The sequence below is a fragment of the Cervus canadensis genome, chromosome 32 (genome assembly GCF_019320065.1).
Source record: "Cervus canadensis isolate Bull #8, Minnesota chromosome 32, ASM1932006v1, whole genome shotgun sequence".
NCBI lineage: Eukaryota > Metazoa > Chordata > Mammalia > Artiodactyla > Cervidae > Cervus > Cervus canadensis.
The window spans coordinates 33,081,172-33,095,591 of NC_057417.1; the positions used below are offsets into that span (position 1 = coordinate 33,081,172).

At 54.5% G+C, this 14,420-nt stretch overlaps 1 protein-coding gene across 6 annotated transcripts in view; it reads right to left on the minus strand.

Moving 5' to 3' along the window:
- Positions 1 to 14,420, minus strand: part of SDK1 (sidekick cell adhesion molecule 1) — a 724,732-nt gene that overhangs the window by 173,998 nt on the left and 536,314 nt on the right. For all 6 annotated transcript variants that reach the window (XM_043455307.1, XM_043455310.1, XM_043455311.1 and 3 more), the window contains 5 exons: positions 13,437 to 13,631; positions 11,151 to 11,267; positions 9,725 to 9,892; positions 7,742 to 7,844; positions 5,193 to 5,369 (listed from right to left, as the gene is read on the minus strand). In XM_043455307.1, coding sequence (XP_043311242.1) covers positions 5,193 to 5,369; positions 7,742 to 7,844; positions 9,725 to 9,892; positions 11,151 to 11,267; positions 13,437 to 13,631 — 760 coding nt within the window. The remainder of the gene's footprint in view (positions 1 to 5,192; positions 5,370 to 7,741; positions 7,845 to 9,724; positions 9,893 to 11,150; positions 11,268 to 13,436; positions 13,632 to 14,420) is intronic.

Here is a 14,420-nt window from a genome sequence, read left to right on the forward strand (position 1 = left end):
CCCCCCCCCCCCCCAGGCGCTCTCCTGAGAGCACAGCGCTGCCCGGGGCAACCAAGCCCATAACCCACCACTCGCCCAGCACCCAGGGCTCAGGCTCCCTCTGTGGGGACCTCTGCGCCCGCCCCCGACTCGAGCAGAACTCATCACGCCTGCCTCGACTCCCTCTGTGATTGACAGCCTTTTCAGCTGAACAAATGTCGTGGAGCCCGTGGAGCAGGTCCAGGGTACATGTGGACGACGGGCCCCCGTCCTCCGCCAGGGCGGCCTCGTCCACCCCGCGTCACCGACACCTGAAGCCGAGCGGCAGGCGGGGGACGTGGGGAGGGTGGGTGCACTGACCCTGCTGGAGCGGAGGGAGGAGCAGAGCCCTCTCCAGCCCGCCCTCCCGGGGGTGGACACAGCCAGGAGGTGGCCCCGGCCCTGGCTGCCCGGAGCGTCCAGCTGGGGAGCCACGACGGGGACGGCATCCGAGAGGCAGTGCCCCGCAGGAGAGGCGGGGGCCGAGGACCGGGAGGATCGGGGTAAAGGTGGAGGACCAGGCGGGAGTGGCCGCCGGGGGCACAGGCAGGACCCGGGGCGCCATGGGGTCGCAGCAGGGAAACGCAGGGCTTGCACTGCATCTTGGAGGGAGGCAAGTGAGAGAGGCCTGGGTCCAGAATCTCTGGCTGTCAGTGTGACGCTGGCTTTCCGGGGCTGGAACTGGGACCCTGAGGGCCGCTCGTTAGAAAGGGTCCTGGGCACAAACTGTCAGAGGATGCTCTGTGTAACCGTCAGGAGGGAGAACAGACATGAGATGAGGCTGGTTAGTGCTCAGAGGCAGACGGCCGGGGCTGACGTGGGTGGGGTCTGGGGAAGACACGGCAGCCGGAGGAGGGGCGCATCGCGGGCTCGGGACCAGCCTCGCAGAGCAGCCCTCCTGTCCCCGAGGAGGCATGGGCAGGACAGGAGGCGGTGGGAAGGGACAGGCTTCTTCTGCACAAGAGGACAGTCGGCCGTGGCCCACGCGTCTCTGCACACCCTGTCCCGGGGGTTACGAGGGGTCTGATCCTAATGTTCCCACAGCCAGAAAGACCCCGGGTCTGCCCTCAGTGTCAGATCATGCCTCTCAGCCTAAACAGGGTGCACTTAGCAACAACCCATCTGACAGGTGAGTGGACGGCTCTCTTCCTGGGGCTGGAGCGCTGTCGAGACGGAGGGCTGCTCACCACTCTGTGCCTGCCGGTCACTCCAGGCAGCCTCCTGTCCAGCGTCCGCTCAGGAGGTCCTGGGGCCGGTTCAGACAAGGCCCTGGTCCATCCATCTCACCCGGGGCGCGGGCCTGGAGGCCTGCCTCCCGGCCCCTGGAAGGCCACCAAGGGAAAGAGCACACGGCCTGCGCAGAGGGGGTCACGGTGAACAGCAGCAACGCGGCCTTGAGCCGCGGCGGACGGGCGAGCAGGGACTTCTAAAAAGACTGGGGAGACTAGGAACCTAAAAGGCAAAGTAGCCTTGAGACGTTTAGAGCCGGGGCCGAGCTCTAGACGTGGCTGTCTGGGACACATCTGGAGATAACGAGGCCTCGTCCGCCGCCGCCCGAGTCCACGGTCACCCCCCGGAGCACGGCCGGCGCAAAGTGCTGTTTTTACGTACGTCACAGGACTCCGAGTCAGAAGGAAATTCAGGTGTTTTTTTTTTTTTTTCTGGTTCCAGGCTCTCCCCATTTGAAAATTCTCTCTAGCATATCTCTGGTGTTCAATATTACCGGTTTCACAATGCAAAGAACTCTTTAATATACATTGGAAACATACACTATTTCTTTAAATGATAAGTTTCGGTTATCTGGAAAATTAAGCGTGGTGAAATACTCGACTAACCCATCCCGGGCCAACAAATGAGGCTTTCCGATATTCTGAATCCATTTCGGAGGATCTTATCTGATAGCAGGATAGGGTGTCTCAGCATGTCTCTGCCAGCTTGGAAAGGAGATAAACGATGAGCAGAGTGACTCACCGACACAGACGTGCAGACGGGGTGACAAATGAAAGGGATCCGAGGACGCGGGGCCGAAGCCCATGCTGAGCCACCGCGCGGTTTGAAGAGACCTCGCCACTGGGGGAACTAGGCCGTGGTAACGGCAGAAATTACCAACAACCGGGCCTGGCTGTGTGGGGAGGAGAGGCAGCGAGGTGTGTTCGGGAAAAACCAGCTGGAGAAGAGACCCGAGAGGAAGCGGATGGTGAAGGGGCGCCCGCAGGGGGATGCCCTGGAGGGAGAGGGGCCGATGAGCATTTTTCTATAGAAAAGCCCTGCCCCTTGAGCGGACCGACGTCGCCTCGGTCAAACCCATCTTCTCTGACTTCACTCTGAGGATGAAGGCAGAGGGGGCCCGACAGCTCTTGATAAATGGCACTAAATTGTTCGCTCTGTATTACGGCTTTCTTAGAAGCGGCTCTAGTGAAGGAAACCTCTCCCACTGCCTCGGGGCCGCGTCTTCCAGCCGCTCTGTAAATGAGGCTTTCCTCTGTACTCTGGCTCAGAGGAATTAGTCTCTGGTCTCAGAAGGAAAGATGCAGTGCTAATTGGGTTTTTAAATGATTAACAGTCAACCCACAGAGCCTTGGCGTCTGGTCCCTCTGGGGTGCTCAAAACAGCAAGAAGCTTCGGGGGTCTGCAGCCACCCCAGACCCGGTTTCTTCCTATAAGGCCCCAGCAAACTGGTAGGACAGACACAACCAACACGACCGGTGACCAGGATAACCAAGACTGTCGTGAATTGGTCAGATGCATCATGAGACCCTCTGGAACTGCAGAGGCCTCTCCCCCCGGGAGGGGGTGAGGCAGACCCCTCTGAAATCAGTCCTCCTTGGTGGCACCAAATACCCAAACCTGTCTCAACCTGCTAAGTGGAGCGGGCCTTCCTCAGACACTGATGGGCCCCCTGTCCAGGCACCCAGGCCTCCACGGCAGACAGACAAGCCTGGTGCGTCCGAGGGTCACAGACTTCAGGCAGAAATAAAGGAGGGTGAAAGAGAGACACCTCTTGGCCCCAGTGTGTGTGGGGGTGCTGTTGATGTAAAGAGGAGCTTTTTTTTATGAGATGGTGAGGAATAATAAGAGCTGGGACTGACTGTCCCTGCTGAGCGGAACTCCTGGCCTGTCCATTCAAACTTCACCCCCATCCTTCAAGGTAAATGACAACGTGCCCCGTTCACAGGTGAGAAGACAGAGGCTGCGGCATGCGAGCTGGGGAGGGCCCCAGGCCAGCATCGCTTGGGGGTGACCCGTGACCCTGCTGCGACGGTGGCTTCTGCCCCCACCAGGGTCCTCGAGCTCCCGACACCCAGGCTGACACAGAGCAGACGCTCCAGGGCGCCAACTCTGGAGCAAGCCCACAGGAGAGCTGCCAGCGGCTGGCCTGCTCCTGAGAAGCCCACTTGTAATGCTCCTAATTTCTATATTTAACAAAGTGGCTTTTAACTCGAGTGGGGAGGCCGGCGAGCGCGCTTTCAGGCTCTTCTGAGGACACTATTAGCCGTGAGCAGCTCTCAGTCACTCCTGCGACAGGAGGTTGTTGTCATCCGAGCGAATCCAGGAGACGCTAACGCGCTGGATTTGCAAGTTCTCTGAGAAGCTCGAATGCCCCGCAATCCTGAGTTATGACTATTATCATCACTATTGTCATCGCCGACGTCCTAGAGTTAGGACCTTATTGGATCTAAAGATACGCATGCTCTAACCTACAACCTTCCCCATTCATTCCGATTTGGAAGAACTGAGAGCTTATTACACTGACAATTCACAAGGACCGCTGTCTCTCAAATCAGCTCTGCAACCAGTCGCACCTAAATTGGTTCGAATTGCGAATCTGCAGTATTTCTGTATTTGGAGATGAGGTGTTTTCCCATTACAGAAAGCCCATTATTTTATAGATACAGCAACATTTGCTGGAAAAAAAAATGCATTTTACTTAGAGGAAATCAAATAAGTGAATAGCAGGGAAGATATGTAAATCAGCAGAACATAAAAACTGTGCAGACTAGAAAGAACGCCCTGCACTGGAAGCAGGCCGTTTGGCTTCTGCTGACAGAATCTTTATGAAATGCTAACACTTATTTATTTGGTACCAATGATGGATGATTTAAGAGTTCTCAAAGGTAGTTTAACCGTGAATAGCACAGCATGTCACGTGGATTCATGGGTCGTGGACGCCAGAATCATCAACAATTTTTAGGAAGGTCTTCCTGTGAGCTGTGGATGGGGGAAGGAAGACAGAGGACCAGGGCTGAGCAGGGCGGGCACCCTCAAGTGGTGGGGGGCCCAGGCACGTGCATACCCAAAGGAAGGCCAGAGGCCTGAGCGGGCTGGCTGGGGGAATGACTGGAGGCCTGTGACACACACATTCATTCAACCAGTGTGCATTGCCTGAGCGCCTCAGGTATGCCAAACATGGCCAGGCCGCAAACGCAGAGCTGTGTCATCCTGCACTCCAGGGGGGAGAGAAGAAGAGGGGGACAGAGGATGAGATGGTTAAAGATATCACCGACTCAATGGACGTGGATGTGAGCAAACTCTAGGACACAGTGGAGGACAGAGGATCCTGGTGTACTGCAGTCCATGGGGTCACGAAAGAGTCGGACATGACTTAGCGACCGAAGAACAACAAATATACGCTGCAAAGATGACCTGGTCAGCAGGCCCTTCAGCTTCCTGCCTGTGAGGAGAGGGGCTATGGGAGGAGAGTGTGGCCCCCACGACCCCCCACCCCGGAAGGCCGGGCAGGCGGGGTGGGCAGTTGCCCGCCACATCCGTGAGTCCTGGTGGGAGGTGCGCGCCTCCCTTCAGAGAGCAGTGGGCTCTCAGGGGCACTGGGCCGGCCTGCCGTCCCTCACCGGCTGGAGGTTCTGACGGGCATCCCGTGGAAAGGCAGAGTAAACAGTCCATCAGGACACAGGGTCGTGGGGATCATTGAGGAGGAGAAGCGATCGTGAACGAGCCAAGCTGAGGGCGGACACGATCCGACTTTAAGGTTACCGAGCCCCACCCTGTAAGTGTGCATGTCTGAGGCCCAAGGTGATCACCAAACCCCCAACGCTGCGAGTGTGCCTGCCTGCGGCCCAAGGCGGTGGCCTCTGACCCCTGCTGTGTGACCCACCGCACGTGTGACCATGCGTGGAGGAGTGGTGACGTGGCGCGCACGCGGGCACGGTACTCACATCACCTCCAGGCGTGCTGTCCTGGAGTCGTTCCCACCCTCGGAGACCACGCCGCACGTGTAGTCCCCGATGTCGCCCGACCACGTCTGGCTGATGAGGAGGGACCCGTCTTTCTCCACCACGACCCTGGAGCTGCTGGACGGGGCGATGACCACGTTGTCCTTCTTCCACACGTAGCTGTGGGCCAAGCAGAGAGGCCTGAGTGAGGACCCCGGCCGCTGACCGTCCCCCTCTGTTAAAAAGTGAGCCATTGATGACTTTGTGAACATGCGTGTGTGCTGCGTGGCTTCAGATGTGTCCCAGTCTTTGTGACCCCGCAGACTGTGGCCCACCAGGCTCCCCTATCCATGGGATTCTCCAGGCAAGAATACTGGAGTGGGTTGCCATGCCCTGCTCCAGGGGAATATTCCCGACCCGGGGATCGACCTCGCATCTCTTACGTCTCCTGCATTGGCAGGCGGGTTCTTTACCACTAGAGCCTCCTGGGCAGCACGACCTTGTGAATATATTGTAGTAAACAGTAAGAACCACTGAACCGTGCTCTTTAAAGGGTGGTACCTAAGGTGAATTACACCTTAAAAAAGGAAAGCAACCTAAGGTCTTGGTCACAGCACAGAGGCAGATGCTGAAGTTAAAAGCAGGACAGTGAAGACGAGGGCAGACACGGCTTGGTCCTGGGGTTGGGACGGGAAGTCTGAGGGGTTGTGGTCACACCTGTCACCACTACATCTGCCCCTCCCGCTGAGGAACGTCCTGGAGGTCAGAGTGCAGCTGGACAGGGGCAGGGCTGCGTAAAAATCCCCAGAGTGGAATTCCCCAATTCCTGAAGAAACGGATCACACCTGTCAACATGCTTTCTTAACACCCAGTCATTCTGTCCTGGTCAATGTACGGCAGAAACCACTACAATATTGTAAAGTAATCAGCCTCCAACTAATAAAAATAAATGGAAAAAAACACACAAAAAACTGCATGCCTTTCTCTTTTCATTCCTTATGACGCTTTAGCACGCTTTTCTTTTCAAACATAGACGCCGCTAGGGGCCCATCCAGCCTGGGGCTGTGGGTGGGCAGGGGCCCCTCACTGGCCACTGCTGGATGGGATCACAGTGCTGGCTTTCCTTTCCCAGATCCTGGACTGGATTTCCAAAACGTGCCCAGTTCTTCAAAGGCTTGATGCACGCAGAGCACAGGTGTCGACAAATGGCTCGTCTGGAACCGCCCGCAGACAGAGCAGGACTGACCCTGCGGGGAGGAGGTGAATCCACTGCTCACTCTGGGAGCAGCGCTCAGGGTCGGTGCCCCTCAGGGTGTCCAGGCGGGGGTGCCCAGAGCAAGCAACCTAATCACTTCTCAGGAAGCAAGCTCCGACTCTGTTTAACCAAACATTAAAAGCTACGAGGAAACCACACGGATCTGAGGGGGTTTCTCTCGTGGCCTTAGGGCAGCAGAAAATATGTTTGTCCTTTGTGGGTGATGCTCCCAGGTCCTTTAGAAACGAATGAATTCTCTAGGATCCAAGAATTCTCTAGGTAATCTTCTAACTCGTTGGCTTTTGTGTGTTTGTTTTGCATTCAACGTTCTTGGAAGGAAGGCAAACTTGATTTCTGAGCTCTGGGGAACTCCAGAGAGGCAGATAGAAATACAGCAATTCTCAATTTGTCCAATCGCTGCCCAAGAACAGAGAAAACAGCTGAGGCTCCACATCCAGGTGGTGACGTGTCTATGCACCCACCGCCTTCTCCCTCTGCTCAGAGCGGAATGTGAGGAAGCAGGGGGACACCTCGATTCTGTCAGGGACTAGCTGCATGCTTTTGGGTCTGAGGCCAGAGTGGAAACATGAGGATGACCATGTCATCTTTCTAGATGCATGCTCAGGGCTGGTTCTGAAAATTAAAAGCCCTTCTGCAAGTGGCGGCTCTTTGGGAAGAAGCTCGTGGTCTACAGCCACCCGTGTCTGCTGCCCCGTGTCCACCTGGACGGTCAGGTTCTTCATCATGACCTTCCCAGGCTGAGTCAGACAGAGGCGGGGGCCGGGGGTCACCGTCCCCTGATCGGGTCTTCACGTCCTCCGGTTCCCCTCTTTCTGAGTGTTTTCCTCTAAGCGAGTTGATCACTGCGGGGCCTTTCCCCTCACGGCGCTCCCTCTCTGCCTGATACACAGGAGCCATCCTGGCAGTAGAGCGGACCCCTCGGGTCCAGCCCGGCCCCAGTGCAAACACTGCTGAAATCCCATTCGATCCGGCTGGATTTTTCTCTCATTAAGTATCAGCCTCTGACAAGCATGTTTTACAGATAGTGTATTAACCTTGGCAGGAAAATCATGAAACACTGTATTGAAGTCATGAAGTGGAACACAGCTCACTGTAAATAATACATAAGGCTGGAGTGGAAAATGGGGTCTGTGTGATTAATGAAGGGGCCCGGGACCGTAAGAGGCAGTAATCAGGGGTCTGTGGCTGAAATCAAAGCTCTCGAGATTCTCCCCGCTCATCTCTACCTCAGGGCCCCAGCTCACGGAATGTTAATGCTGTAACTGACGGAGCTGACCGGAGAGAAATGCGTGGGTCGTGGGTGGCTCCGCAGTGCAGCGTGGCCGTGGTCCCCTTGATCACCACGCGGTCCTCCGGAGGGGTCACGATGGATGTTCGATCTGCAAAGACACAAGCTGCAGCTCAGACAGGACCACGTGGCTGAGAGCTTCCTCCCCCGGGGTGGGGTGGGGGGCGGTAACGAACTGGTCATCTGACATCACAACCTCCTCGCTTCCTCTCACATTGGCAAAACGAGTATAAACGGAAGCGCTCAGAGACGTTCGGGGAATTGAAAGCAAGCCCGTCTGCATCTCGGGGAGGCAGGCAGCCTTCTGCCCCCCACCCCCCAGGTCGTCCCCTGACCTCGGAACACTCCAGAAGGAAGCGGGAAGCAAGATCACAGGCAGGTGTCTACCAGGCTCTACGCTCTGAGGAAGAATCTGGATTCTTTCCCAAGATGATCAACATTCTGGTAAGGTCCACACTGCACCTCGTGGCTTTGCAAAGCACTTTCATTTATGGGTTTACTTAATCCCTACAACAGTCTTGTGAGGGCTGTGATTCTCCAGTGACCAGGCGGGAAGCCAGTGCTCTGCTCTGCAGGGTCTCTTGCCCGACAGCCCGGGGCCAGTGCGCAGGGGACCTGGGGCTCCGTGCAGGCCTGACAGTCCGCCCGCCCTCCACAGCCCTGCCCCATGTGTCCCCACCCCGCACACCCTGGAGGTGGGCGCTGCTCTGAGGCAGGAAAGAGCCCGGAACCTGGAGTCAGGAGGCTGGGTCCCTGCCTGACCGCTCACCCGTGGGGCATCCAGAGAAACACCTCTGCTGGGAGCTCGGTTTTCCTGACTATGAAAGGGGTGCTGCTGCTGCTCCCACTGGGACGGACAGAGCCGGGCTGCCTCAGAAGACCCCCAGGCCACGCAGGACTGTGCCAGCCATTCTTGTGTTATTACAATTTTGCATCCTAGCAGACCCACAAAATACTCTGGAGAATGACCTACAGAGATGCAGACATCAGTTTTCCACAAGCATTTTACACTTACGGTTAATTTCCAGGGACACTGGATGAATCAGACGTGGTTGACAGATTAGGTTATCCGGTGGAACAAAACCTCTTTTCTAGTAAATATTTAACAATATTGGGGGGGGGCGTTTTTTTTTTTTTTTTTTTTAAAAACTAGTGATATCTCTAGAACACCTAATAAATTAGGAAGGGTCATTTATCAGAGTGGACACCAACTATATCATACAAATGTAAACCAGACATGAAATAAAGCACAAGTGTTTTGTTTTCTTTTAGTTTTTCTTCAAGGATGGTATTTCAACAAATCATTCCCTTGTGCAGTTAAAAGTTTCTCTCCTCATATAGATGGCTTTACCAAAATCTATTAATGAGCACTGTTTCCAGCTGCTTTGAACAATAATTTTGTAGTGATATGGAAACGGATGAAGCAGAGAGGGAAAAGTCCATCAGTCAGTGAAGCTGAATACTTGGTAATCCAATCCCTAGGTTCTGGAAAACACTTTATTCTGCGTTTCAGAAACCTGTGTTATAGTTCACTCCTACACATAGGAAACCTCCATACTTAATATATGAGGAGTGTTTTAATTGATTTAATTACAGTATGGAGAAAATACTTCCCCTGGGATTTTAATTCTTGATCCATTTTTCTCATGTGATTTGTATAAAATTAGCCAACTTCTCAGTTTTGTTATTCGAGCTAGTTTGGCATAATACCCCTACTCTACTGACTTTAAAAAGTTAACCTTTATCTCTCCTGAAATGTCCCCATTAAATCTTTGAATACATTTTCTAATTGTTCTTTTAGAAGCTGAAAAAACTAATTGCTCAACAGATTTCTCTAAATTAGTTGTAAAAATAATGATTCTCCTTTGATTAGATTAGGGAGTCCAAGGGCATATTGACATCCCCAAGCGCAGACAATGTGCTGATTAGACCATTATTAACAGAACGGTCCACGTGGGCCGCGGTCCTTACTCCACACGGTGAGCGTGGCAGACGCGTTCAGGGAGCCCTCTGAGTTGGCGGCGTGGCAGGTGTAGTTGCCGGCATCCTGGATGAAGACTGGGGCGATCTGCAGACCCCCAGACTCCAGGAGCATGAACCTGGGGATCCGCACAGAGCCACTGGCCAGAACGTGGTTTCCTGCGGACAGCAGAGAAAACGGGACCGTGAGGACCGTCGCATTCGAGGAGACGCGATGCTGTGGCCGCATCCGGGAAGATAAATGAGGAAATAGTCGGAAGACAGTGGAAACTATATGCACGGAAGTAACCAAAGCAGTTAGCTTTAGTATTCATTAGGCTAGCCGAAGCCAAGAACACCCTAACTGTCCAATGCTGAGAGACTTGGTTAACAAAATTATGATCCATGAATGGACACCTACACTCTGCTGTCTTTCTCCTGTATGGCATGTGGAACTCTGCTCAGCCTCATGTGGCAGCCTGGATGGGAGGGGAGTTTGCGGGGAGAATGGATACATGTATACATTTGGCCAAAGCCCTTAGAGTTCACTTGAAACTATCAGAACACTGTTAATTGGCTAAACTCCAACACAAAGTAAAAAGTCTAAAAAAATTACCATCCATAAATGTGATGGCTTCCTCTGAGTGGCTGATTTTGAGTTTTCTTTATATAAATTGTCTATCTAAAGCTATTATTACATTCTAAATCAGGAAAGACAACAAGAAAATACCTAAAATGAATGAATCCCCTCTTTCCGATTAATCGGTAGCTTCCCAGATCTTTGGGTCTATAAGCTGAGCGCCCTTCGAGAGTTGGGAAGCCACCAAGGGCTTGTCTGGGTGAGAAAAAAGTGTACGTTCTGAGGTTTCCCCCGGGTACAGTCCACCAGCATGATCTATGGGGACGGACCCAACTCAGCCGGGGCTTGTCAAGGACGGACCGCGTCTGCCATTCACTCAGTGGCAGGCCTGCCTAACGTCGCAGATGGGGCCGGGCAGGGGCGGGGCTGCAACGAGCCCGAGACGTGACTCCACGCATCACAGGAACCGAAACAGAGTCAGACTGAGTGTCGCACACGTCCAGCTGCCGAGGACGCGGGTGATGCTGTGCTGGAAGCAGCTTGCTTAAAATGACAGAAGGACGTATTCCTAGCTGTGACCTCCCTCCTTCACAAAGGGGCTGAAACCTGGCGCCGTGACTTAAGGCGCCGCCCCGCCCGAGGCACCGACGCAGGGCCTGCAGGAGGAAAGGGCGGTCTGCACGTGGCAGGGAAATGTGCCCCTTCTTTGGACAGTGAGCTCCGCGGAGCTCGAGGGGTCTCGTCCGTCTGACGCCCCAGGATCTGGTCCCTGGCGGGTGCTCAGTCAACAGTGCTTCCTCGTCATAGAATGGACAGGTGAGGGGGAGTTCACTTCCCAAGGCAGGTGTGAGCGCCTACCTCTCCTCCACACGATGGCCGGCCTGGGAGCCCCGGACACCTCACACCTGAGCACGGCTGTCGTCCCGTCGGTCACCGTGGTGTCCACCGGGAGCTGGGTGAAGGCTGGGGCCACATCTAGGCAGAGGACGCGGACAGTGAGGCGGGAATGCTCAGGCCAGCCTGGAGGAGGCGTCTGCCTGTGTGTTTACAGAACTCATCACAGACAGTGCTGCAGCGATAAAAGATGAAGACCCTTCAGGACGACTGTAGCCTCCACCCGCCCGGGGGGGAGAGCAGGAGGCTTCTGCATGCACGCTCAGTTGCTTCAGTCACATCCGACTCTTTTGCGACCCCGAGGACTGCAGCCCGCCAGCCTCCTCGGTCCATGGGATTCTCCAGGCAAGAATACTGGAGTGGGGAGCCATGCGCTTCTCCAGGGGATCTTCCCGACCCAGGGGTCAAACCCAGCCCATGTCTCTTATGTCTCCTGCACTAGCAGGTGGGTTCTTTACCACTGAACCAGGGAGCTTTCAGATGACCATTGAAGAGAAGACGGACATTTATTTACAGAAATCTAACAAGTTGCTTTCATTATTTAAAAAAAAAGAAAAGATCTAATTTGTGAATATTAAATATCACCCAAGAGATGACATTTTGACACTTCCTAGGATCTGTTTTGAACATTAAAATAACCAGATTCTAATGACCTCAGAAAAGAATCTTAGCTTTGTCCCTGATCCTCATGGGCCCAGAGTAACTGACACGGGTGCTCAGTAAAAGCTTGTTAAGTGAAGGAAAAGATACTGACTGTTTTACACACTATATTTTTATTTCATGAAAAGTGTTTTAACTAAAAAAAAAAACAACATTTTGCAAAGCCCTGTACTTACAAAACAGATACGTAGCATTATCATTACAGGTATTTATTTGTTCACGCTCCAGTTGTCATGGGAACCAGGTTAAGTAGCACTTTCGTTTAAATTTCCAAACTGATCTTCCTGAGACCCCTGTGACCTGGGCTGAGCTGGCTACATTTTGAAGAGAGAGCTGAGACTGGGTGGAGTCGGGTGGTCCTCCCTGGGTCTCCCATGAGAGCGGGGTCTGCGGCCTCCACCCAGGGCCCAGTGCAGCCCGCCCCTGTTTATGTAAATGGAGTCCTGTGAACAGCCACGTCTGCTGACCTGTCCACGTTGCCTTCAGGTTAGGACAGCAGGGGCGAGTGGTGGAAACAGAAACCACCTCCCTCAAAGCGGAAAGCAGCTACATCCGGCTCTGTCCAGTCCCTGCCCCGCACACCCCGGCCCCTGCTGCAGGACAGGCTTAAGCAATTCCGCGCTCAGTCACGTCTCACTCTTTGAGACCCCATGGACCACAGCCCGCCAGGCTCCTCCGTCCATGGGATTCTCCAGACAAGAATACCGGTGTGGGTTGCCCTTCCCTTCTCCAGGAGATCGTCCCAACCCAGGGCTCGAACCCGTGTCGCTTACGTCATCTCCTGCACTGGCAGATGGATTCCTTACCGCTGACGCCGCCTGGGAATCCCCAAGTAATTCTAATAGATCAAAACTCAGTTTCCAGCTTAAGACCCCAATATTACTTTTACTGCTTGAAGGGAGGCTTGTTTCCTAGACTCCACAACGGAGGGCAAATTTGACCCTGGGCAAGGTCAGAGGAAGTGACCCCTAGTTTACCAAAACACATACATGAAAATCTCAATATGGCAGTAGTCTCCTCCAAGGCAGTGCTGCCAAGAACCACTGGCCATGCACACACTGACCGTGATTTGATTTTCCTGCATGGCCCCCGCACCTGGAGGCATCAGCATTTTGCTTCCAAACAGAGCAAACGTGAGACTTCCACAATCACTACACTCTACCTGTTTTAGAAGAAAATACTACAACTACGGGAGATTAAAAAGAGAACCCACAGATACCTTTATCTTATTTTTCAAAGTGCCAAAGTATTTCTGTTAATGGGATCATAAAAGAAACTCATGAAAGAACTATAATTGTTCAATAAAACTAAAATAGAGAATAAATATAGGAAAACAGGTAAAAAAAAGATCAAAAGAAGAAGATTAGCCATGAGCTGTTCACTTAGTCTTTCCAGTTCTGTCCAGAAAGATGGGGACTTTGCTTCTACGTCTCAACAGAGCAGCTCGTTCAACTGCCCGGGGTGTGGGCACTGGGGCCGGACAGACACCCGTGTTCTCTTAGCGTCTGTGGGGCGAGGGCAGGGAAGCCAGGGCCTTGTGGCCATCCAGGGGCCAGGCTCTGGGTGGGGCGGGGGTGGGGCAGTACTCACTGGTGACGTCCAGGTAGGTGTGGGTCTGGACCTCCCCGCCCGCGTTGCTGGCCAGGCACTGGAAGATCCCCGAGTCCTCTGGACGCAGCTGCCGGACGCGTAGGCCTCCGCCAGCCAGCAGTTGGTACCGAGGGTTCCGGAGCTTGTTGATGGAGACGGCATCCTTGAACCACTGGAGGGTGGGAGGAGGGACCCCTGTGGAGAAGTGGAAACAGTCGGGTGTTTAAAACTCACTAAATTTCAAGAACTGCTTTGTGAGGACTGAGGCAAAATGACTCCAAGGTAGAATGGTGGCATTTCACTGGGCATCTCCTCGCCCCTCCAAGCGCCCGGTCGGGTGTTCTTATCTTCCATGAAGATGGGGAGGGGGCTGCAGGCCCTTCCAGCTCTCCCTGCGGCCTGGCCGTGCCCTTGTCCCATGGGTACGGCAGTGACTGACCTCAGACAGCGCTGGGAGGGCGGCCCCCGCCTCTGTGTCGCGGAGGTTGGGGAAGGGTCACCAGGGTGGGAGACAGGTGCCCTCCCCAAGCTGTGCCACTGGGCAGGGCGGGTAAGCCCTCCTCCCCCCAGTTCCCTGGGGCTCAGGAGGGAGGTTGCGTGCCCCTTGAAGGTGACTGTGAAGACCAATCGCGTCAGCACACAAGCTCCTCCCGGCCCGGCCCAGGGTGCGTGCTCACCGCACAGCCCGGGACGACAGCACCCCATCCCAGGAGTCGGGGTCACTGATCCACGCACTCCTGATCCGCGCACTGATCAGTCACACGGATCAGTCACTGGTCCATGCACTGGGGGCCTGGTGGATCAGCTCAAGGAGCAAGTGCATGAGGCGCATCTGGTCCAGGTTGTGGATCCGGGAGACATCCCCGTGGCCCCGAGACCAGGCTGGTGCGGAGATGACGGGGTTGGGGCGGTGCTCCGGTGCCTGTGCCCAAGGGCGGGGTAGGCCAGCGTCAGACGGAGGCTCAAGGCCCAGCTGCCCTTCCC